General features: G+C 43.7%; 1 protein-coding gene across 4 annotated transcripts in view; it reads right to left on the reverse strand.

The window, feature by feature from the left end:
- The window catches only part of camsap2a (calmodulin regulated spectrin-associated protein family, member 2a), a 257613-nt gene that overhangs the window by 11995 nt on the left and 219684 nt on the right, over positions 1–25934 (reverse strand). For all 4 annotated transcript variants that reach the window (XM_070887283.1, XM_070887286.1, XM_070887284.1 and 1 more), the window contains 5 exons: positions 14327–14399; positions 11515–13750; positions 3109–3242; positions 1290–1507; positions 847–919 (listed from right to left, as the gene is read on the reverse strand). In XM_070887283.1, the coding sequence (XP_070743384.1) occupies positions 847–919; positions 1290–1507; positions 3109–3242; positions 11515–13750; positions 14327–14399 (2734 nt within the window). The remainder of the gene's footprint in view (positions 1–846; positions 920–1289; positions 1508–3108; positions 3243–11514; positions 13751–14326; positions 14400–25934) is intronic.

The following is a 25934-nucleotide window of genomic DNA, read 5'->3' on the forward strand; positions in this document are numbered from 1 at the left end:
AAACAGCAGGCAGGACAAGCTTCTTTGTTGTCTCTCTCCCCAAGGTCGACGCCCTAGTTTGGAGCACACCCAGGTCTGAGGATGTGCAATAGGCGTGCTTAGATCAGGAAACATCCTCCCTCGCCCCCCAACTGGGTTTCATTTGATGCTGCTTGGTGTATTGTGTAAGGGTTCTCATCCCTTCAGTTCGGCTTCCACACCCTGACGCCGAGCTTCTTTTGAAGCCGAGCCCCGAGGTCTGGGCGAGGGAGCGATTCTGCTGGCCGACGCTCAGACTCTTGAGCCTGGTTTGGAGACGTTCGGTGGTGGTGTGGCACTTTGTTAAAAAACTTCCATTTTCTGCGTTTTCAATTGGAAAAAATTAAGCTTGATGATGCATATTTAATGTGTTCTTGACTCCCTCCAAAACTTTGCATAAAAACAAATGGCTTCTTTCTGCGCTGATTTTTTGATGTGCGCTGGTTTTTCTTAAGTGCCAAGAAGGTTTTTTGGGAGTGGTCACATACACCGTCCTAGGAGAAATGCAAGTTGGCCAAACTTGCATAAATGTGAAAAATTGGCGCAGACATCAGGTTACGCCCCCATGAAGCTAAAAAAAACTAACCTAAAAAAATCGTAACTAACTTGAGTTATACTGACGCACAAACTTTGGGTAAACTTGAATTTTTAAAAATTTAGGCCAAAATTACGGCACAAATCACACGGGAAAATTGAGCCCTAGGACAGGTGACCAAAAGCTTGGTGAAAGACAGAAATCCAAATTTCACAGTACTATTCAAAACTGTTCCCTGGATATAAACAGCAGTCTTAACAATAAAGAACTTAAATATCAGGTATGATTATTACCTGGGAGTTTTTTTTCCTGAATGTACACTCTCAGCATCTGCTGTGTTCAGTGATGCCAAAGATAGACAGGACACTGGAAATCAGGGAGCACATTGTCAGTTTATGCGAAAATAAAACAGTTGTTAAGAATAGTAAGTCTAATGGTTTAGGTTTTTGAAACATTGTCCACTGGTTTCTGTACTGGAGCAGGCAGCATCTGAGAAGAGAGAGAAAGGAACATTTTGGGCATGAAACCCTTCATCAGAACAATTTATTCCCTTTCAGATGCTGATGGGCCTTCTGTGTATTTCCAGCATTTGCAGTTTTTTGTTTGTATCTCTACTAGGTTACATGCTGTGATTTGATGTTACTAAGAGGCTCTGAAAAGGATTTACAAAAAGATCAACATGTTCTCTCCAAATGAACAGACCCGTTAAAAATTGTAAATTGTAAGTATTAATTACCCGCTGATGATCTGACAGGTGTCCGTGGACTTGACGCATCCTCTCGGAAGGACTTTGGACGAGCCTTTTTGAGTTTCAGACTGGTGGGGCGAGGCTTTATCACACTATCCATGTCCTTCATTAGTTTCAGCTGTTTTTTCCTCAGGTATTCCTGTTTAATGAACTCTCTGCGCGATCTTTCATCTTCCTTCTTTTGTCGTTCTTCTTCAGCTTTGAGTCTGTGGGAAATTTAAGAAAGAAACAGAGAACTTGCATTTATACAGCTCCTTTCACAACCTTGGGACATCTCAAAGCGCTTCACGTGCAATGAAATATTTTAGCGTGATGACTCTTGAAACGTAGGAAAACGCAGCAGCCAATATGCGCACCGCAAGTTCCTGCAAAACAGCAGTGAGATTAATGACTAGATCATCTGATTTTGTTTTAAATTGATGGATTTCAGGGATAAATATTGGCCAGGACACCAGGAGAACTCCCTGCTCCTCGAGTAGTGCCATGGGATCTTTTACATCCACCCGAGAAGGCAGAGAGGGTCTCAATTTAGCATCTCATCCAAAAGATGTCAACTCCCGACAGTGCAGCAATCCTTCATTACTACACTGAAGTGTCAGCCCAGATTATGTACTGAGAGTGCTACCACTGAGCCAAGGCTGACACAATAGTAGCTTAATGACAGGTCAAAATTTCCTGGAATGGTCCATTTTGCTGCATGGTTTTTGTGCAGTACTCACTATTGTGCTCCACTATTGTACCATAAAAAGTGAACATAAAAAAAACTGAACATAAAGAAATTTTGATTGCCATGGATCACAGAATGGTTTTAAAGTTTAAGAAAGAATTTCCTGTGGTTTACCTTCAGTTTTGAATAAATGCCATCTAATTAATGAGGCTCAAGTTGATGTAATCAAGCATTGTTGTGAATAGTGACTATTACTGTACCAGCGGTTTGTTATGTAAATTAAATTCCTGGAAGTCTTGGTGGAGGCTGCAGACTCACATCTACTGTGGAAAGTCTGAAATCGAAAGGGCCCGAAATTCATCGACATACCGCCCACAAATGCAAGTTTCATGACATACCGCTGAAACTACATACCGTCCTGGAGGAGATGCTTTTAAGTGGATCTTCAGTGGGTGGTACGTACACAGAGCTGACAGGTTTGTTTGATATTACACAGATCTTTATAGTTCGCCACAGTTTGATGTATTTTTAAATGGATTATAGTATTTTCTAGTGTTAGGCAATAATATAAATGGTCTAATAAAGCTTTATTTACTCCTTTATTAATGAACTATAATAAAAATGTTATTAGTCTCTCCCACCCTCCCCCACAGTCTCCTCTCTCTCTCTCTCTCTCTCTCCACCCCCCACACAGCGATCTCTCTCCTCTCCCCCTCCACCCGCCCCCTCGAGCGATCTCTCCCCGCAACCACTGTGATCTCAAGCCAGCAGTCTATGGCCTCTCGTCGGTGCCTCTCGGGGGGCAGAGCTTGACAGCTGCGCACACAACTCGGGAGCCAAAGATTCCCGAGTCGAAAGGCTTCCTCTGCCCGCTGCACTCTGCTCCCGCCGAGAAAAGCGAGATGAAACTCCCGCCCACTCTGCCCCAGCGGTAAAAAATTACGCACCGCCTGGGGACTGCCGAAAAATGGGTGGAACTTGTGTTTCACCAAATTCGGGCCCAAAGACATGCAAGTTCAAGCCAGCTTTCAATAAATACATATCTCAATTTCTTTTGTATTTAAATGCAAATCAGCAAAGATTCCAGAAAAGGCTGACATTTTTTAAAATAAAAGAGTTATATTTCTGACCATGTAGTACCTGGCTTCTTCCTTCTTCTCTTCTAACTCTGCTTCCAGCTGCTGTCGTCTAACCTGTTTTTCCTTCTCCCGCCTCATACGTTTCTCCAAGAGGGCTGCTCGTTTCACAGCAATATCTTCAGCTTTCTGATCATCCTTTAAAAACGAGTGTTAAAATAGGAATTGATTGTTTTTACATTTGTATTTTGTTTAAACAGTTTACTACATATGATTTGAAACTACATGAAAAGAACACAACAGATCCGATATCTCAATGCTCAATGCTAAATCTCAACTTCTGCACAGTTAGGTCGAGAAAAAGAAAAGGTAAAAGAGATGGTATGGAGTGTGGGGATCGACCACTCACCTGCCCACTGACCCCACCAGCACGATTTAGGAGAAGCTTGACTTAGCCATAAACTTGTGAAAAGTGCAGGGAAAAGTCAGACAAGACTCGCATCTATTCCACACAGGGCCTCAAATCTCATGGGGAATTGGTCACATGACACTGGAAACACATATTGCAATCTCATCCTATAAAACTCGAGAGGGTACTTCTAATGCTTTTTCCGTTCTAATTTTGAATGATGACTTTTCTTCGATCACAAGTAGTAGCTGATAATTTCGTAACCTTATTTAAAAAGGCACATATGATCAGGTTATCCAACAGAAGTAAAAGGTGCAAACATCTTCACAGGCTCAAGCAGCCTCAGTGAATGTTCACACGCTGGAACAGAAGTCACAGACACTCGATATCCACTCCTTGAATACAGCAAGTACAATTTGCTGGAGGTGTTGCAGGTTTCGTTATTCCTAACTCTTCATTAAGAAACAACAGTACTGAGGATCATTTAGTACTCTTTTGGACCAAATGTCCATCCTATTCATTTACTTTTTAATTATTTCTCTTATGATTTGGGACACACCAAACTGTTCCCCTTCCATCAAGGGAAGGTATGGGAATAATGGAGAACATCACCATTCAATCTGGCTTAACTTAGATTTTAACCAAAAAGATTGTTCTGTCACGGGTACAATTAGATGGGAAGCACTATTATAAAACCGGTTACCCATCTGAAATAAGCAACATGCAAGTTAAAGATGGGAGAAAGGGAAAAGTTTTCTGCCCAATAGGCAGGAGATTTGAAATAAGATTTCCTATCAGTTTTTTTAAACATCAATACAACCTAACTTGCTCGGAAAAAAATCCTGTGCAATTTTAGTAGTGCACACTAAAAGGGAAAAATGCAGTTTGAACTTTCTTCTTCTGCTTGGATGTAATTACATTAGTTGTACTGAACTTGATAATTTCCTCCAGCTATGAGGGGCCATTTTGCTGCAAACTTCCTTGAAAATAGAATCATAGAATGGTTACAGACAGAAGGGAGGCTATTCGACCTGTCGAGCCTGTGCTGGCTCTCTGCAACAGCACTTCAGCTAGTCCCATTCCCCCGCCCTTCCCCCATAGTCCTGCCATTTTTTTTCCTTCAGGTACTTATCCAATTCCCTTTTGAAAGCCATTATTGATTCTGCTTCCACCACTCTTTCGGGCAGTGCATTCCAAATCCTAACCATTCGCTGTATAAAGCAGTTTTTCCTCATGTCGTCTTTGGTTCTTCTGCCAATCATCTTAAATCTGTATCCTCTAGTTTGAGACATTTCCGCCAATGGGAACACTTTCTCTCTATCTACTCTGTCTAGACCCCTCATGATTTTGAACACTTCTATCAAATCTCCTCTCAACCTTCTCTGTTCTGAGAACGACCCCAGCTTCTCCAGTCTATCCACGAAACTGAAGTTCCTCATCCCTGGAACCATTCTTGTAAATCTTTTCTGCACCCTCTCTAAGGCCTTCACTTCCTTCCGAAAGTGCAGTGCCTAGAATTGGACACAATATTCCAGTTGAGGACCGACCAGTGTTTTATAAAGGTTGATCATAACTTCCTTGCTTTTTTACTTTATGCCTCTATTTCTGAAGCCCAGGATCCCGTAAGCTTTTTTAACTGCTTTCTCAATCTGCCCTGCCACCTTCAACGATTTGAACACATCTACCTCCAGCTCTCTCTGTTCATGCGCCCATTTAGTTTAGATTGCCTCACCTCATTCTTCCTACCAAAATGTATCACTTTGCACTTTTCTGTGTTAAATTTCATCTTACACATGTCCGCCCATTCCACCAGCCTTTCTATATCCTCTTGAAGTTTATCACTGTTCACTATACTTCCATGTATATCTTTGTATCATCTTCAAATTTTGAAATTGTGCCCTGTACACCCAAATCCAAGTCATCAATATTTATCAAGAAAAGCAGTGGTCCTACTACTGACCCCTGGAGAACACCACTGTATACCTTCCTCCAGCCTGAAAAACAACCGTTAACCACTACTCTGTTTCCTGTCACTTAACCAATTTCATATCCATGCTGCCACTGTCCCTTTTATTCCATGGGCTTCAAGTTGTGATTGTTAATTTTGTCCTGGAGTATCATTTCTAAAAGTTTCCCCACTGACTGGTTGTAGTTGCTTGGTTTATCCTTACACCCTTTTTTGAACAAGTGCAATTCACTTTGGCAAAAAAAAAAGCAAATTATAATTTAAATGGCGAAAAATTGCAAAGTGCTGCAGTACAGAGGGAGCTGGGGGTCTTTGTGCATGAAACACAAAAAGTTAGTATGCAGGTACAGCAAGTAATCAGGAAGGCAAATTAAATGTTGGCCTTTATTGCAAGGGGGATAGAGTATAAAAGCAGAGACATCCTGCTACAACTGTACAGGGTATTGGTGAGGCCACACCTAGAGTACTGCGTACAGTTTTGGTCTCTGTATTTAAGGAAGGATATACTTGCATTGGAGGCTGTTCAGAAAAGGTTTACAAGGTTGATTCTGGAGATGAGGGGTTTGACTTATGAAGATAGGTTGAGCCTATACTCATTGGAGTTCAGAAGAATGAGATGTGATCTTATTGAAACATATAAGATAATGAGGGGACTCGACAAGGTGGATGCAGAGAGGATATTTCCACTCATAGGGGAAACTAAAACTAGGGGACATAGGACTCAATTTCCCCGAGTGATTTGTGCTGTTTTTTTTGAGCAGGCTGCTTTTTTTGGCCTAAGTTAAAAATCCACAGTTTCCCCAATCAATTTGCACCAGCGTAACTCAGTTACTTACGATTTTTTTTTGGTACATTTTTTTTTTCAGACAACAGGGGCGTAATCTGCCACGCGCGCCAATTCTGGCCATTTAGGCAAGTTAGGCCAGCTGAGAGTTACTCCAGTTCTGCTTAGGCCAGCGTATGTGGCCTCTGCAGAAAAACCTTCCGGAGAGTTAAAGAAATCGGCACAGGTAAGTGCAGCAGATGTCTGGACAGCAGCAGAATGAAAGGTAAGAGAAAGGGGGACAGAGAGAGAGAGGTGGGGGGGTGGAAGGCATTGTGGGGGTGTGGGGGGGGGAAAAGAGAGGGGGTGAGGGGGGGGAAACCTTTCGGGTGTAGTAAGATGCGGGGACTGAAAGGAAGGAGGCCATTTGGCCTGGGATAGGGACGGGGTAGCAGACCGGCAAGCCCTTCGGTCAGGGCTAGGAACAGGGAGTGGGACCAGTAAGGCATTAGAGGCCAGGGTCGGGTGGGGGGGAGCGGACCGTCAAGCCCTTCGGCCTGGGCTAGGAGCGAGACCGGCAAGGCACTCGGGGCTGGGGGGGGGGTGGGGAAACTAGGACCAGCAAGTCCTTCGGCCAGGGCTAGGGGTGGAGGACCGGCAAAGCACTCGGCGGTGGGGGGGCTATCGGGACCGGCAAGCCCTTCGGCCAGGGTTAGGGATGGGGAGCGGGACCGGCAAGGCAAGGGACTCTGGGTGGGCTAGGGAAGCAGACCGGCAAGCCCTTCGGCCAGGGCTAGGGACAGGGAGCGGACTGACTTTAGTAATTGGAGGTAAGTTGCAGAAATATGTTTTAACATGTTTTTAACTTGATGCAATATGTTTTAATGTGTTGGGAACTGGCTGTATGTTTTGCATTGTGTCCCTGGTTACTGTGGCAACCTGATCTTTTTGGCGCAGATCAAGACTCCACCCCCAAAACTAAAGGACACGTTAGGCCACATCAAAATGAACAAATCCAATGGGGAAATTAGACATTTTTTTTTGGTGTACTTGGACCCCCAAAAAACAGGCGTAACTCTTCAAGTATGCCCAAAAAAAAGCTTTGGGGAAAATTGAGCCCATAGTCTCAGAATAAGGGGCCGCCATTTAAAACTGAGATGAGGAGGAATTTCTTCTCAGAAGGTTGTAAATCTATGGAATTCTCTGCCCCAGAGAGTGGTGGAGGCTGGGTCATTGAATATATTGAAGGCAGAGACAGACAGATTTTTAAGCGGTAAGGGAATAAAGGGTTATTGGGAGCGGGCAGGGAAGTGGAGCTGAGTCCATGATCAGATCAGTTATGATTTTATTGAATGGCAGAGCGGGCTCGAGGGACCAGATAGTCTATTTCTACTCCTATTTCTTATGTTCTTATGTTCCAGTTATCTGGCACCAACCCAGATCCAAGGAGGATTGGAAGATTATGGCCAGTACCTCCGTAATTGCCACCTTTACTTTCCTCAGCATCTTAGCATCCTATCCGGTCCTGATGACTTATCAATTTTAAGCAAGAACAGCCTTTCTAGTACCTCCTCTTTATCAATTCTTATCCCATCCAGTATCACACTATCTCCTCATTCACTATGACTTTGGCAGCATCTTCTTCTGTGGTAAAGACCGATGCAATATGCTCATTTAGTACCTCAGTCTCCTTTTTGGTCCCTAATTGGCTCTACCCATTCACTGTCTATAGAAGACTTCTAGATTCCCTTTTATGTTAGCTGCCAATCTGTCCTCATACCCTCTCTTTGCCCCTCTTATTTCCTTTTTCACTTCCCCTCTGAACTTTCTATATTCAGCCTGATTCTGACTTGTATTCTCAACCAGATATCTGTCATACGGCCCCTTTTCCTGCTTCATCTTACTCACTATCTCTTTCGTCATCCAGGGAGCTCAAACTTTGGTTGCTCTACCTTTCAACCTTGTGCCTCAATTGTACACGAACAATCTCCTCTTTAAAGGCAGCCCATTTTTCAATTACAGTTTTGCCTGCCAATCTTGGATTCCAATTTACCCAGGCCAGATCCATTCGCAACCCACTGAAATTGGTTTTCCTCCGATTAAGTATCTTTACTCTAGATTGTTCAGTCCTTTTCTATAGCTAATCTGAACCTTACGATACTATGATCACTGTTCCTTAAATGTTCCTCACTGACAGTTACTCCACTTAACCCACCTCGTTCCCCAGAACCAGATCCAGCAATGCCTCCTTCTGGGCCGGAAATGTACTGATCAAGAAAGTTCTCTTGAACATTCTTCATAGAAACATAGAAAATAGGTGCAGGAGTAGGCCATTCGGCCCTTCGAGCCTGCACCGCCATTCAATGAGTTCATGGCTGAACATGCAACTTCAGTACCCCATTCCTGCTTTCTTGCCATACCCCTTGATCCCTCTAGTAGTAAGGACTACATCTAACTCCTTTTTGAATATATTTAGTGAATTGGCCTCAACAACTTTCTGTTGTAGAGAATTCCACAGGTTCACCACTCTCTGGGTGAAGAAGTTTCTCCTCATCTCGGTCCTAAATGGCTTACCCCTTATCCTTAGACTGTGACCCCTGGTTCTGGACTTCCCCAACATTGGGAACATTCTTCCTGCATCTAACCTGTCTAAACCCGTCAGAATTCTAAACATTTCCATGAGATCCCCTCTCATTCTTCTGAACTCCAGTGAATACAAGCCCAGTTGATCCAGTCTTTCTTGATATGTCAGTCCCGCCATCCCGGGAATCAGTCTGGTGAACCTTCGCTGCACTCCCTCAATAGCAAGAATGTCCTTCCTCAAGTTAGGAGACCAAAACTGTACACAATACTCCAGGTGTGGCCTCATCAAGACCCTGTACAACTGTAGCAACACCTTCCTGCCCCTGTAAAATCTCCTCGCTATGAAGGCCAACATGCCATTTGTTTTCTTAACCGCCTGCTGTACCTGCATGCCAACCTTCAATGACTGATGTACCATGACACCCAGGTCTCATTGCACCTCCCCTTTTCCTAATCTGTCACCATTCAGATAATAGTCTGTCTCTCTGTTTTTACCACCAAAGTGGATCACCTCACATTTATCCACATTATACTTCATCTACCATGCATTTGCCCACTCACCTATCCTATCCAAGTCACTCTGCAGCCTCATAGCATCCTCCTCGCAGCTCACACTGCCACCCAACTTAATGTCATCCGCAAATTTGGAGATACTACATTTAATCCCCTTGTCTAAATCATTAATGTACAATGTAAACAGCTGGGGACCCAGCACAGAACCTTGCGGTACCCCACTAGTCACTGCCTGCCATTCTGAAAAGTACCCATTTATTCCGACTCTTTGCTTCCTGTCTGACAACCAGTTCTCAATCCACATCAGCACACTACCCCCGATCCCATGTGCTTTAACTTTAACTTTAATCTCTTGTGTGGGACCTTGTCGAAAGCCTTCAGAAATTCTTCTCCCTCTCTGCCCTTTATACTATTACTATCCCAGTCTAGATTGGGATAATTGAAATCCCCCAGTATCACAACTCTATAGTTCTTGTACCTCTCTAATTTCCCTGAAAATTTGCTCCTCTATATCCTTCCCACTAGTTGGTGGCTGATAGAATACACCTAGTAAGTGTAATGGCACCTCTATTGTTTCTTAACTCTAACCAAATAGATTTGGTTCTTGACCCCTCCAGGACATCCTCTCTCTCCAGTACTATAATATTCCCCTTAATCAATACCGCCACCCTACCTCCTTTCTTTCCTTCCCTATATTTTCTGAACACCTTATATCCAGGAATATTTAGCACCCAATCCTGCCCTTCTTTGAGCCCGGTCTCCGTTATCGGCACGACATCATATTCCCATGGGTCTATTTGCGCCTACAACTCACCAACCTTATTTACCATGCTTAGCGCATTTACACACATGCACGGTAAATTTGAGACCAAAACACAGATTTTAAAAAAGTTAAATATTGTTTCACTGGCCCAAAATGCCACAGCAACTTTCGAAGCGGGCAGATGCGAGATTAAATGCAGAAATCGAAATATTGCTGTTGGAGATGTGCCGCTCTGCCATTAGCTTCGCGAACATGGCATCTCGCTGTCTGAGGTGGTGAAGATGAAAATTTTCCCTGGTATGTCTGTCATTTAATGTTACTTCAATTTTCCAAAAAACAACTGTTTGAATTTTGACGCCATCTGTGCCTTCTGGATAGCTAGTAAACGGTCAATGCTAATCGCATACCTCTGCTAAGCCAGATTTCAATTTCAAACACCTATCAGAGTTAAAAGGAGCAAAGAGAAAGAGATAGGCAAAAGCAGAAGAGGGGAATCAATCAGCAACACAAAGATAGGCAAGAGAGAATGATCATGTTCTCTAACTCACTGTGTGCAATGCCATGGAAGATCAACACTTATGAGTTTAAAATTGCCACATAAAGGCAAATATACAATATCCATACTGGGTTTTCTGCAAAAACACTCAACATGCTAACCTGTCTCCGCCGACTTTAATAGGTGTGCTAGATTGGTGCACTTCCTCTTGGATCACGTTTTGGGAATGAAAAGTGGTTTTGAAGCAGCTTAAGAAAATGCACCATGATCCGCTTCCCGATTAACTTATCAGGGAATTGTAAACCTTAAAAGTAGATGGTTTTTCACACAATGCCTTCTGTGAAGGTAAGCTTTTATTTTTAATCTGCCTTTTATGACTTCAGGATGTCCCAAAGTTAATGAAGTACTTTTGAAGTGCAGTCACTATTGTAATGTAGGAAACGTGGCAGCCAATTTGCGGATAACAAGATCCCAGAAACAGCAATGAGATAAATGACCAGATCATTTGTTTTAGGTGTTGGTTGAGGGATGAATATTGACCAGGATATTGAAAGAACTCCCCTGCTCTTGCTCAAATAGTGCCATGGGATCCCTTCACATCCACCTGAGAATAGGTTTAATGTCTCATCCGAAAGACAGCACCTTCCGACATTGCAGCATTGCTTCAATACTGCACTGAAGTGTCAGCCTGGATTGTGTGCTCAAGTCTCTGAAGTTAGACTTCAACCCAGAACCTTCTTTTATCAGAGGCCAGAGTGCCACCATTGATCCAAGGATGACACCCATGTTGGTAATTACAGCTTATTAACAAGATTACTGCAAGAAACATTTCTGTATACAATGTTATAGTAGTGTTTGAATATTATAAATGTACAACAGACTGCTCTTGCATCTGTCAGTTTTTATCTGTGATGTTGCAGTTACTATTAATTAATTCTTGTACTGCAGTCCAAGCAAGCAAAACAAAACCCACTTACTTTAAAGAAGAATCCACAACACAATTTTTGTTCTTCTTCAAAATGCTCCCTTTCAACATCACCATCATTTGCCTCATCTACTTCCACTTCCTCCTCTGAAAGCTTTAGTTCGGAGAGGGAAACCTCAATTAAGTTTGCCTTCATGCTCTGGTCAACAGCATGTTTTCTTTTAATAGGACTGTTCCTAAGAGCCACAGACTGTTCTGTGGACACTGTGGGCATCTGTGAAACTCTGAGTTCAACAGGCTTCCCACAATCCTCTTTCTCTGTTTGCAAGGGCTTTGCATTTGTCACTTTCTCTGTCACTTTATTTTCTTCTGTCAGAGACTTTGTTGCCTCATCAGTTGATTTCACACGCTCTCCTTGAGAAAAATGATCAGGTGTGTCATCGCCAAGAAAAATGAATGAACATGTTTGGATCTGGTTGGGATTGAACTTTCTGAGATGAGGGAGACTATCGACAGAACACGGGGCTGTGAGGACACGATTTAATGGTGTTATCTTCAATTCATTTGGCCTTGATTTTGAGTTTTTAATGTGAGAATACGAAGACCTTCTGTGAAAAGTCTGAGGAGATCGTTGAGTAGAGCGAGGTGATTCACCAGAAGAGGATAGGGAAGGGGATAGTGACCCGGTTGACCGTGAAGAAGATCGAAGTTCTCGGACTTGCTTTTGTGGTGAAGATTGAGGAGGAGAAATTACCCAGGCTTGTTGTTGTTCCCTCATCTGCATTATTAATTCCTGCTGGTTTGCCAAGCGTTGCATCTCGTGTTGCAAGGCATGCAAAGCTGTATTCATTTTCTCAATTAACCTGTTGTATTCTATGATATCAACATCTCCTAAAGCCTCATCAGTGGGGCTACTTAAATGCCAGGCAACTTGTTTTTCTGATTCATCTGCAGTGGGAGGGGATTTACCACTACCTGCTGAGTTACCATTCATTCCGTTTGCCTCAGGTTTAAAATCATATTTTTCCTCAATACTCTCAGTTTGTGACATTTTCTTCTCATGTGACAATCTGTCCTCATGGTCACCACCAGGTTCCTCCTTCAGTGGGGAAATTCCATCACTCTTCTTTTTCACAACATTCAAAAATGCCGTCCTGCCCATTTTTTGTCTTTGCCTTGTAAAAGCAGCTTCAACTTTCTTCTTCTGGGCTTCAATGGCTCGACGTTTTTCTTCTAGTTTCATTTTAAGTTGGATCATTTCAGATGCCAACAGCTGAGCAGGATCTCTGGTGTGTCTGTTGGAACTTGGCTCAGGTATCTGGCCACTAGAAAGCCCACCTGGAGTGTTAAGCTCTGAACCCTCCGGGGTGGTCTTTTGGGAACAACTATTGCTCAACCTGGCATCTGTGATATTCTGCTTTTTGAATTTTTGCTCAGCAAAACTGGTCATTTTAATTGCAGAACCTGGAGAGATGCCATTTCCAGCTTGTAATACAGCACTCAGTGAATTTGAACCTGGAATTAACAGATCATTATCATCACTTCTTATATCAGAGTCTTGGGGTTTGGAAGAGTCTTCCATATCAGAGTCCATACTAACAGTGTAATCTCTTAAGGAAAAGTCTTCATCAATTGTTTCTTGAATATCGTCAGATGGCACATGAATCCCTGTATCTACCTCTGTGTTATCAGTCAAGGGGCTTGTCGCACCCTTAATATCTGCAATAGAATCTAGGCTGCTGGATTGATTCATTTTGGGGTTTAGAGGAAGGTCATTGGCATTTTTAACATGTAGGAAAAAACCATCGGCTAATTGTTCAGACTGCAGATCTGGGTAGAGTTTATCTACATCATGAATTATCTGTAGTGCTTCTTCGATGCTTGGTGGCCCAATGTGATTGCAATAATCCTCAATATCTGAACTATTTTCTTTTGGTCCATTTAATATTGTATCTCTCAAGGATCGTCTTCTCAGGGTATGATTTGCCAAATCAGGCCTCCTAGCAGAGCCTTTAGGCGGCTTCTCATAATTGTGATTAGACAGATGCATTTCTTCTTCTTCTTCTTCTTCTTCTTCTTCTTCTTCTTCTTCCTCCATTCCATTGATCTGTCCATTTATTGGCTGAAAAGATTCATTTCTCACCAAGTGTTTGGGAGTATTGTTGATGTTTGAAATCAAACTATCATTACTAATTGATCTAATTATTGTCCGGTTATTTGTGGTGGATGAATCAATGTTGTTGTCCGAATCAAAGGGAATATTGAAAGACACAGCTTGGGGAATGGATCTATTTAAAAAAAAACAAAGCTGTATGACCAACAGACTTTCAAATTACTGAGTACTAAAAATCAAATTCCTGAAAAAAGATTTTCAGCAGAAATGGAGTCAATCGTAACTGTGAGCTTTAAAACATTGGTTGCACAAACATTTTATACAATTAAAATATACAGTGCCATAACTTGGAAGTGATTTGTTTGTACCTCAGCACCCCTTAATTAGATCTAGCCATAATTACATCAATATAATGTAGTTTTATTCCACTATCGTGTTATCCCTCAGTCTACAAATATGTTTAACCTTGATAGGACATGTGGATTTTAAATTCTTGCCGCTTCAAAATACAGGCAAAACACAATGCCTTGTTACAAGGAATCTGGGAGGGTTATAAATGGGATGATGATTTTAAGATAATAAAAATATATAAACTACAGAATCTTGTAAATATGTGTAATCTTATTGTTTTAAATGTAGCAGGATTCATTTGTACTAGAAACTAAAATTCATTAGATCTATTCAAAAATAACCAATTTCACTCATCTAAATTTCAACTCAAGCTGGAAACTTTTTAAATGTCGTTGCCAACCTTTGTTTCTTTTCGGGCCAGGTTCCTGCGTATCCCTCGACATAAGACATGGATGCAGATCGACGCATGATTCCTAAAAGAATAAATAGTATTTTTAATAAAGAATGTGATTTGGACACTCGGGATGTGAAATTCCTATACTGCAAATGAGAGAATTTCCATTTCTCCGTAAGTTAACAATCTTAAATCGCACCTCAAAAATTGTACATTTCCAAGCCATGTGAAAACTAGCATTGCCACAATTTTTTTTAAATCAAAAAGAGAGGAACTTCAGACCCTTTGTAGTATGTAGTGCATTCCAACCCCAAAATAAAAAAATAGGAAGAATGTAATAATTTAAATTACTTTTCACTCATTCCTCGAGCCTCTGTGCATGACACATACCCCCCAGCCGAGTGTGAGAGGTGATCTGCTCCCGGGTGTGTGTTAATGTGGTACTATGATGTATGGCTGAGACTGGGATGAGTTACAGGAGTTATCAGGAACAGAATGCCTAGTTGATTTTTTTCCCCTTAGCTCAGGCAGCTGAAGCTGGTTCATGTTCCTTCTTGCACCCAGCTATGATCAATGATTTTAGCACGAACAGAGATCTTCTGCTCATCCATCACCCCGTTGTCCTTACTGAACTACATTTGCCGCTGGCTACCCAATGCCTGCAGTTTAAAGTTCTCACTCTTGTACTGAATTCCATTTATGGCCTCGCCTCTCCATATATCTGTAACCTCTACCAGCCCCCAGAACACTGTGACTCTGACCCTGGCCTCATGCATGTCCTCGTACCTCCTTTGCCCCATCATTCAGCTGCCAGAGCTCCATTATCTAGAATTCGCTCCTTAAACCCCTCTGCCCTTCCAGCTCTCTCTCCTTCTATGACAATCTTTCGAACTCATAGAATGTTACAGCACAGAAGGAGGCCATTCAGTCCACCATGCCTGCTCTTTGAAAGATCGATCCAATTAGTCCCACTCCCGGCTTGCCACACAACTGAAGTCCCTCATCCCTGGTAACATTCTAGTAAATCTCTTCTGCAGGATTGAACACTATGTCACAGCTAAGGCCTAACCAGTGATTTATAAAAGGCTCAGCATAACTTCATTGCTTTGTATTCTATGCCTCTATTAATAAAGTCCAGGATCCTGTATGTTTTTTTAACTGCCTCCTCAAACTTGCAGGAGTGGGAGGAGCGAGAGCCCCATAAAAGGGGCCCCCGAGAGTCGGAGGAGCCACAGGAGCAGGAGCGGGAGGATCGAGAGGCCCATAAAAGGGGCCCCCGAGAGTCGGAGGAGCCACAGGAGCAGGAGCGAAAGGATCAAGAGGTCCCTAAAAGGGGCCCGAGAGTCGGAGGAGCCAGCTGGTGCAGGGACAAAAAGTTTTTTAAAAAAAATCAAAATCGAAGTGTGATGTCACAGCCAAGCGGGTAAGTGATTGGCTGATGGATTGGTGAGTATTTTTCTTTTTCCTTTTGGTAGGAAACCTTTGGCATTGTTGCCAAATTAAGTTAATTTAAGGGGTAAGTCATGGCAGGAGAGCCCAGACTCATCTCATGCTCCTCCTGTGCTATGTGGGAAATCAGGGACACTTCCCTGACTATTATGTGTGCGGGAAGTGAATCCAGCTGCAACTACTGTCAGACCGCATTGTGGCAATGGAGCTGCGCATGGATTCACTCTGGAGCATCCACAATGCTGAGGATGTCGTGAATAGCACGTTTAGTGAGTTGGTCACATCGCAGGTAAAGGTTACAAAGGCAGATAAGGAATGGGTGACCATCAGGCAGAGCAGGAGCAGGAAGGGAGTGCAGGGGGCCCCTGCGGTCATCTCCCTCCAAAACAGATATATCACTTTGAATATTGTTGGGGGAGATGGCTCATCAGGGGAAGGCAGCAGCAGCCAAGTTCATGGCACCATGTGTGGTTCTGCTGCACAGGAGGGCAGGAAAAAGAGTGAGAGAGCTATAGTGATAGGGGCTTCTATTGTAAGGGGAATAGATAGGCGTTTCTGCGGCTGCAATCGAGACTCCAGGATGGTATGTTGCCTCCCTGGTGCAAGGGTCAAGGATGTTTCGGAGCAGCTGCAGGGCATTCTGGAGGTGGAGGGTGAACAGCCAGTTGTCATGGTGCATATAGGTACCAACGATATAGGTCAAAAATGGGATGAGGTCCTACAAGCTAAATTTAGGGAGCTAGGAGTTAAATTAAAAAGTAGGACCTCAAAAGTAGTAATCTCAGGATTTCTACCAGTGCCACGTGCTAGTCAGGGTAGAAATAACAGGATAGAGAAGATGAATACGTGGCTTGAGGAAAGGTGCAAGAGGGAGGGATTCAAATTCCTGGGACTATGGGCCAAGTTTCCACCCTCTGGAAAAACGGCGCGTCTTGATAAAGTGCACCGACTTTCTGGAATATAAAGGGCGGCGAAAACTTACCTTGTGATTCTCCGGTCTCCTCAGGACGTCTTTGTGCTCGGCGTGGCGCAACACATGGGGTCGGGGGTGGAGCCAGGTCCCTGCGCTGAACAGTGCCAGGACCTCTGCACACACGCGCTAGAGTGTGCGCTCATGTGCAGTAGCTCCAGGCCCCCGAGGCTGCGTGAGAGGGGCCCGACCTCAGACCTGGCTGAATGAGCTCACCGGGCGAAGATCGGACTGGACCTCCCTCCCGTTCAGCCATCCCCCCCTCCCTCCCCCCTCTTCTCCCCGCCCACCTCTTCTCTTCCCCGCCCTCCCCGTCGTTGGCGGGGCCCGCCTGGCCCATTCAGCCTCTCTCCTTCCCCCACCCCCTCTTCTACGCCCTTCTCTCCCTCCCTCCCCCCCTCCCTGTCAGAAACACAGAGACACTGACAGAGACAGAGAGACACACACTAGGGGGGCATCCCAGCGCGCTGTTGCAGGGCTCCCGGTGCTGCAGTAGGTGAGTAGAAATAATTTTTTATTTATTGATTAAGTTTTAATTCTTTTTTATATTTAATTTTTTAATGTTTTTTTGATTGATTTATTGGTTGATTTATTGATTTAATCATTTATTATTGATGATGGCTCTTTATTTGTAAAAGTGGTGTTTAATGTTTGTAAACTTCCCTCCCCCCGTGCTATCTTTCGTTCCCTACGCCTGATTTATAAGTGTAGGCAAGGTTTTTCTGAGCGTACAAAAATCTACACTTACTCTATTCTAAGTTAGTTTGGAATAAGTTTTCGCTGCCTAAACTTGCAAAACAGGCCTAAGTGGCTGGACACGCCCCCTTTTGAAAAAATAAATCTGTTTTAAAATGAAACTATTCTAACTGACTAGAACTGGAGCAAACTAAATGCCGAGAATTGCAATTTCTAAAATGCTCAATTCTAAACTAGTTGCTCCAAAAAAATAAGAGCAACTCAGACTGAAACTTGAGCCCATTGGAGCCGGCTCTGGGGGAGGTGGGACCAGTACAAACCGGACGGTCTGTACCTGGGCAGGACTGGAACCGATGTCCTAGGGGGAGTGTTTGCTAGTGGGGAGGGTTTAAACTAATATGGCAGGGGGATGGGAATCTATGCAGGGAGACAGAGGGAAGTAAAATGGAGGCTGAAGCAAAAGGTAGAAAGGAGATCAGAAAAAGTGGAGGGCAGAGAAATCAAGGGCAAAAATCAAAAAGGGCCACATTACAACATAATTCTAAAAGGAATATGAGTGTTAAAAAAAAAACCTGAAGGCTCTGTGTCTCAATGCGAGGAGCATTCGTAATAAGATGGATGAATTAACTGCGCAGATAGCTGTTAACGGATATGATGTAATTGGGATTACGGAGACATGGCTCCAGGGTGACCAAGGCTGGGAACTCAACACCCAGGGGTATTCAATATTCAGGAAGGAGAGACAGAAAGGAAAAGGAGGTGGGGTAGCGTTGCTGGTTAAAGAGGAGATTAACGCAACAGTAAGGAAGGACATTAGCTTGGATGATGTGGAATCTGTATGAGTAGAGTTGCGGAACATCAAAGGGCAGAAAACGCTCGTGGGAGTTGTGTACAGAGCACCAAACAGTAGTAGTGAGGTTGGGGATGGCATCAAACAGTAAATTAGGGATGCGTGCAATAAAGGTACAGCAGTTATCATGGGTGACTTTAATCTACGTATAGATTGGGCTAACCAAACTGGTAGCAATACGGTGGAGGAGGATTAGGAAAAGGGGAGGTGCAGTGAGACTTGGGTGTCATGGTACATCAGTCATTGAAAGTTGGCAGCAGGTTCAGCAGGCGGTGAAGGCGGCAAAAGGTATATTGGCCTTCATAGCGAGGGGATTTCAGTATAGGAGCAGGGAGGTCTTACTGCAGTTGTACAGGGCCTTAGTGAGGCTTCACCTGGAATAGTGTGTGTTCAGTTTTGGTCTCCTAATCTGAGGAAGGACGTTCTTGCTATTGAGGGAGTGCAGCGAAGGCTCACCAGACTGAGGAGAGACTGGATTGACTGGGCCTGTATTCACTGGCGTTTAGAAGGATGAGAGGGGATCGCATAGAAACATATAAAATTCTGACGGGATTGGACAGGTTAGATGCAAGAAGAATGTTCCCGATGTTGGGGAAGTCCAGAGCCAGGGGTCACAATCTAAGGATAACGAGTAAGCCATTTAGGACCAAGGTGAGGAGAAACTTCTTCACAGAGAATTGTGAACCTGCGGAATTCTCTACCACAGAAAGTTGTTGAGGCCAGTTCGTTAGATATATTCAAAAGGGAGTTAGATGTGGCCCTTCCGGCTAAAGGGTTTAAGGGGTATGGAGAGAAAGCAGGAATGGGGTACTGAAGTTGCATGATCAGTCATGATCTTATTGAATGGTGGTGCAGGCTTGAAGGGCCAAATGATCTACTCCTGCACGTATTTTCTATGTTTCTATGTTTGTCCTGCCACCTTTGAAGATTTGTGTACACACCCCCCCAGGTCTCTGTTCCTGTACCCCTTTAAAATTGTATATTATATATATTGCCTCTCCTCATTCAAATCCACCGCATTGACCACATTTTGTCATCCCTGCTTATATCTTTTTCTTTGGCTCAGCATCAATTTTTTTGTGATTACACCTCCGTGAAGTGCCTCAGAACATTTGTCTATGTGAAAGGCGTTATATAAATGCAAGCTCTTGCACAGTTCAGTTTCATACTTGCATCTTTTTGAACAGGTACAAAAAGACTAATGGAATTTTGTCCATAATCTCAAGGGGATTGGAATTCAACAGTGGGGAATTGATGTTCCAATTGTACAGAGCCTTGGTCAGACCCCATCTGGAGAATGGCCTTCAGTTTCAGACCCTGAACCACGGGAAAGATATTGGCTTTTGACTGGGTACAGTGCCAGAATGTTCAGCAGAATGTTACAGGGACTTAAATTATGCGGACTGTTTACATCATCCTAGCTTGTACTCCCTTGAATTTAGATGGTTGAAGGCTGATTTAAATCGAGCTATATGCTCAAGGGATGAGAGATTTGCTTTGGTGGGGAATCCAGAACAAGAGGGCATAATCTTAAAAGTAGAGCTACGCCATTGAGGAGTGAAATCAGGAAGCACTTTTTCCACACAGAATAATGGAAGTCTGGAAATCTTCCCCAAAAGGCAGTGGGTTCTGGGTCAACTGAAATGTTCAAGGACTGAAATTGATAGAATTTTGTGGGTAAGGGCATCACGGGATTATGGAGCAAAGGCAGGTAAATGAGGCACAGATCAGCCATAGTCTAATGGAATGGCAGAACAGGCTCGAGAGGCTGAATAACCTCCTCCTGTTCCTTTATCCCACAGTGGTAATATTCGCTGAGCCATGAGTGAAGTTGTATGTTCGTCATGGGTTGCATCTGTTGCTGTCAGAGGGCCACGAGTCTCAAACCATGGAACACATCACATCAACCTGCCCACTAAGATTTGTTGCGGGAGGCACTCGGCCCCAAGTTTCGGCCCGCGGCGAAAACAGCGCACCTCCGCGCTGGGTGCCTGTTTTTCGCGCCGAAAACTGCGCTTAAAAAAAACTCCGATATTCTCAAGCTCCTTGGAGCTCGATGTCTGCTCGCGCATATTTTTTAAGTAGCAGGGGGCGGGTACAATTTAAATTAGCCTTTATGATGCTGGCAACCCTGCGCGTGCGCGTTGGAGCGTGCGCGCATACGCAGTCTCAAACAAACATTGGCACTCGACCATTTTTAAAAGAACTGCAGAAAAAGTGAAGATTTGTTTCTTGGACCCCTACAAAGGCTTGTAATTTAATTTTTTTTGATATTTCTGTGTGTGTGGGAGTGCTTTTAGCAGCACTGCTGAATAAATCACCTGCTGAAATCAGTGAGTTCAGCTTTTCACTGCTAAACTTGCAGAACCGGTGCTGCATTGGTGCATGCAAATTAAGGACTGTGTGTTTGGAGAAATAAGAGTGCCAATTCAACTTTGCAATGGATCAACGTCCACCAAGAACAAAGATGGCAAACCATTGCATAATATGTGGTGTTGACAATGCAGCACCCATTCTGCAAATTTAAATATAAAACTGTCGATGTGGCTGCCTCTCCCTGTCCAAATGGCCTCAGTCCCCCTCACAGCTCGAAGGCTGCTGCTGTATCTTCGGCTACTGTCGAGCCACTGACGCCGCCCCTAAAGCGTGGCCGAATGGCCTCAAGCACCATAAAGAGCTGAGTGTGTCAGGTGTTGATTCTTCGGCTTCCGGCCAGCCACTGACGCCGCTGATATCCTATGGCCGAATGGCCTCACGTCGGTCCGCTACTGATTCTTCGGCTGCCGGCCAGCCACTGACGCCGCTGATATCTCATGGCCGAATGGCCTCAAGTCCGTCCGGGTGTTGCTTCTTCGCGGCCAGCCACGAAGAGAATGAAGGCTTGCCTCAAGCACTGCAGCTCAGCTCGAAGCTTGCTGCCGCTGCCGTCGAGACACTGACGCCACACCCCTGCCTGTCTCCAACATGAAAGGCCTGCCTGAAGCACAGCAGCTCGAAGGCTGCTGCTATTTCACACAGATAGGAACATGGTTTATTTAATCTTTTCTTTGCTTATAAATTTTTGTTCAGGTTGGATTTATTTGTATAATATTTGTATATAAGTATAACTAAGGATTGATTGTAGAATTTAATGACTTCCCTTCCCCCCCCTCCACCCCCCCACCTCGTTCCCTACGCCTAATTTGTAACCTACGCCTGATTTTCTAAAGTGTAGACAAGGTTTTTTCGAGCGTACAAAAATCTTCACTTACTCCATTCTAAGTTAGTTTGGAGTAAGTTTTCACTGACGAAACTTTGAAAACAGGCGTAAGTGGCCGGACACGCCCCCTTTTGAAAACAAAATTCTGTTCCAAAGTGAAACTGTTCTAACTGACTCGAACTGGAGCAAACTAAATGGCGAGAATTCCGATTTCTAAGATACTCCGTTCTACACCAGTTGCTCCTAAAAATCAGGAGCAAATCATGGTGAAACTTGGGGCCCTCATTTCTCCACTCGGCATCTCAGGAGGCCAGCAAATGGATAACCAAATTAGACATCCCATTATAAGCTTTTCCCGTCATACAAAACAAGAGGGCCTTGTAAATTCAATACATGGACTTAGGAGACACTGATTAAGTCCCTCTGAATTTGCGGGACTTCAGGGAGGTGTGCAACAAACATAGTCGTGATAAACACAAAGCTTCAATGATGGCTGGTTATGTTTAAAGAGGACACGTGTTTAAGTTATTTTTACGATGTTCACAGTGCCGTTTTCTCCTGTAGCTGAGACCAAGTGACAATCTTTTATTTGACGGAAAATAAAGCAATGATGCAACCTTTCCAAAATGGCTTTCCCCACTTGTTAGATTATTATTGTGTCTTAGAATAGCTTTTTACAAAGGTTAAATAGTAATTATAGATACAAATTTTGTGCAGGAATACTGTTTTAAAATATAAACTGGTATACTTCTCTTGGCACTGCTCACAGCAAGTTGGAATGATACACTTGTTTGTTAAGGATAGGATTTGATTAGGGCAGGATTGTTGTGCTATTCAAATGGGAATCAGGGGGGAACATTTTCCACTGGCTGGAATCATACCGAGCACAAAGGCTGTGGTTGTTACAGGTCAATCATCTCAGCCCCAGGACATTGCTGCAAAAGTTCCTCAGGGCAGTGTCTGAGGCCCGACCATCTTCAGCTACTTCAATGATTTTCCCTTCATCACAAGGTCAGACGTGAGGACATTCGCTGATGGGTGCACATTGTTCATTGCCATTCGCAACTGTTCGGATAATGAAGCAGTCCATGCACGCATACAGCAAGACCTGGACAACATTCAGGGTTGGGCTGATAAGTGGCAAGTAACATTCGTGCCACACAAGTGCCAGGAAATGACTATCTCCAACAAGTAAGAATCTAACCACCGCCCCATGACATTCAACGTCATAACTGTTGAATAAAGAGTCTGACTGGATACTATGAGCGCAAAGTAAATTGTGATCTTAGTCTTTTATTGTAGGTCTCCAGAGTGTCTCTCCAACCTGAGAGGCCTCCTTAAGTACTTGTGCTCCCAAGGGATTGTGGGATCCCTTGGGACTCCAAGGGATGAGCCCTCTGGTGGCTATACAAGTTTACATATATAACAATAACCATCGCCAAATCCTCCACCAGCTACATCCTGAGGAGGGTGGGGGAGTGTCACCATTAACTAGAAACTTAACTGGACTATCCACATAAATAACGTGGCTACAAGAGCAGGTCAGAGGCTGGGGATTCTGCGACGAGTGTCTCACCTGCAGACTCCCCAAAGCATTTCCACCATCTGCAAGGCAAAAGTCAGCAGTGTGATGGAATACTTTCCATTTGCCTGGATGAACGCAGCTACAACAACACTCAAGAAGCTCAACACCATCCAGCAGCCAAACATTCACTCCATGCACCTATGCACCATGGCTGCAGTGTGTACCACCTACAAGATGCACTGCAGCAACTTGCCACGGCATCTTCGACAGCACCTCCCAAACCCACAACCTCTAAAATCTAGAGGGACAAGGGCAGCAGGTGCATGGGAACATCACCACCTCCAAATTCCTCTCCAAGTCACACACCATCCTGACTTGGAAATATATTATTGTTCCTTCATCGTCGCTGGGTCAAAATCCTGGAACTCCCTCCCCAACAGCACTGTGGGAGTACCTTCACCACAAGGACTGCAGCGGCTCAAGAAAGCAGCTCACCACCACCTTAAGAGGAAATGTATTAGCATGGATAGAGAATTGGCTGGCGAACAGGAAGCAGAGAGTCGGGATAAATGGGTCCTTTTCGGGTTGGAAATCGGTGGTTAGTGGTGTGCCACAGGGATCGGTGCTGAGACCACAACTGTTTACAATATACATAGATGACCTGGAAGAGGGGACAGAGTGTAGTGTAACAAAATTTGCAGATGACACAAAGATTAGTGGGAAAGCGGGTTGTGTAGAGGACACAGAGAGGCTGCAAAGAGATTTAGATAGGTTTAGCGAATGGGCTAAGGTTTGTCAGATGGAATACAATGTCGGAAAGTGTGAGGGCATCCACCTTGGGGGGGGAAAAAAAAACAGTAAAAGGGAATATTATTTGAATGGGGAGAAATTACAACATGCTGCGGTGCAGAGGGACCTGGGGGTCCTTGTGCATGAATCCCAAAAAGTTAGTTTGCAGGTGCAGCAGGTAATCAGGAAGGCGAATGGAATGTTGGCCTTCATTGCGAGAGGGATGGAGTACAAAAGGAGGGAGGTCCTTCTGCAACTGTATAGTGTATTGCTGAGGCCACACCTGGAGTACTGCGTGCAGTTTTGGTCACCTTACTTAAGGAAGGATATACTGGCTTTGGAGGGGGTACAGAGACGATTCACGAGGCTGATTCCGGAGATGAGGGGGTTACCTTATGATGATAGATTGAGTAGACTGGGTCTTTACTCATTGGAGTTCAGAAGGATGAGGGGTGATCTTATAGAAACATTTAAAATAATGAAAGGGATAGACAAGATAAAGGCAGAGAGGTTGTTTCCACTGGTCGGGGAGACTAGAACTAGGGGGCACAGCCTCAAAATACAGGGGAGCCAATTTAAAACCGAGTTGAGAAGGAATTTCTTCTCCCAGAGGGTTGTGAATCTGTGGAATTCTCTGCCCAAGGAAGCAGTTAAGGCTAGCTCATTGAATGTATTCAAGTCACAGATAGATAGATTTTTAACCAATAAGGGAATTAAGGGTTACGGGGAGCGGGCGGGTAAGTGAAGCTGAGTCCACGGCCAGATCAGCCATGATCTTGTTGAATGGCGGAGCAGGCTCGAGGGGCTAGATGGTCTACTCCTGTTCCTAATTCTTATGTTCTTCTGTTCTCAAAGAAGAATAGGGATGGACAATAAATGCTGGCCTTGCCAGCGATGCCCACATCCCAGGAACAAATAAAAAAAAATGTAATGCACTATGCATTATTCTACCAAAGTGGCTCTGTGTTCTTTTAAAGCCAAAAAGTTTAATTGTTGTGATGTAAACAGCGATTCAATCATTCAGTTTAATCCAGAAAATTTGCTCATTGGCATGTGCTCTTCAGTTTCAGTCTGGAAATTGGTGCAGGCCAAAGCACCCAGCATCTTATGATTGTTTTGCATCTGTAACAAAGTGTGACACCTACAGGTGCTCAATGTGTCATTGTAAATTTATTACTAGTGGATGGTGTTGCTCATGGTATGTTGAAAGTTATGTTAATTTGTAATAACTGGAGTGGTATAGATTGAAGTATCACTGACGACAACTGTATTGACTGGAATGTTCGATATGCTGGGGCAGGGGCGAGGATGGAGAAGGAAATGACTAAGTGGGTGTTTGGAAAGAGATATGTGGCGGGAGATATGCAGAGGAACAAAATAGGGTGGACATGAGAAAAATGGCAAATAAGTTGGGGGAAATAAATAAGAGTATGAAGACGCCAGTATAAATAAATAAGGATGGTTAAAAAGGGATGGGGGTTAGAAAATAAATAAAAGTAAGTAAAAAAGAGGGGAAATGTAATAAAAATGTAAGTCTGGAAGATGGAGCACGAATTAGTTGGAATATATTTAATGCAATTACATCAAGGGCCAGTTGGGTGAATGTAAGCAGTGGGACTTATTTTATTTCATTACCTATAATGGATTGCTCGGGGTTCAGGAGTAGTGGGGAAGAGAGCAATTTTATTTAATATTCATGGCGGTTTTATTTAATAACTTCCAGCAATTTTATTTGGGGATGCATATTTTATATTTAATTTGGTTACATGAAACTCCAATCCTGTTGGGTGAACGAGAGGTGGGCCTGACATTTTATTGATTTCTCAATGAATGGACCGTTACAAAACATTTTTTTTTTCAGTTCTACTGATATTAAACAGGTCGGTACAAAAAAAAAAGTATCAACAAGCAAAACAGCAGCTATTGGGCAAATGTGAAAAATACTTGGGAGCGATAGAAGGCCAAATGCCAGAAAGGGATTAGGGAGGAATTAGACCGACATTTTTAATTCCTCATGGCCTGCAGAGAGAAGGGGATAAATAAAACTATTAAAAAGTACCATAGCAGACATTGGAAGAAATATGAATAGGGAGGGTGAAAGTCCATCTTGGGGCTACAGAGCAGGGAGAACTGGGA

The sequence above is a fragment of the Pristiophorus japonicus genome, chromosome 8, assembly GCF_044704955.1.
Source record: "Pristiophorus japonicus isolate sPriJap1 chromosome 8, sPriJap1.hap1, whole genome shotgun sequence".
Classification (NCBI taxonomy): Eukaryota; Metazoa; Chordata; class Chondrichthyes; family Pristiophoridae; genus Pristiophorus; species Pristiophorus japonicus.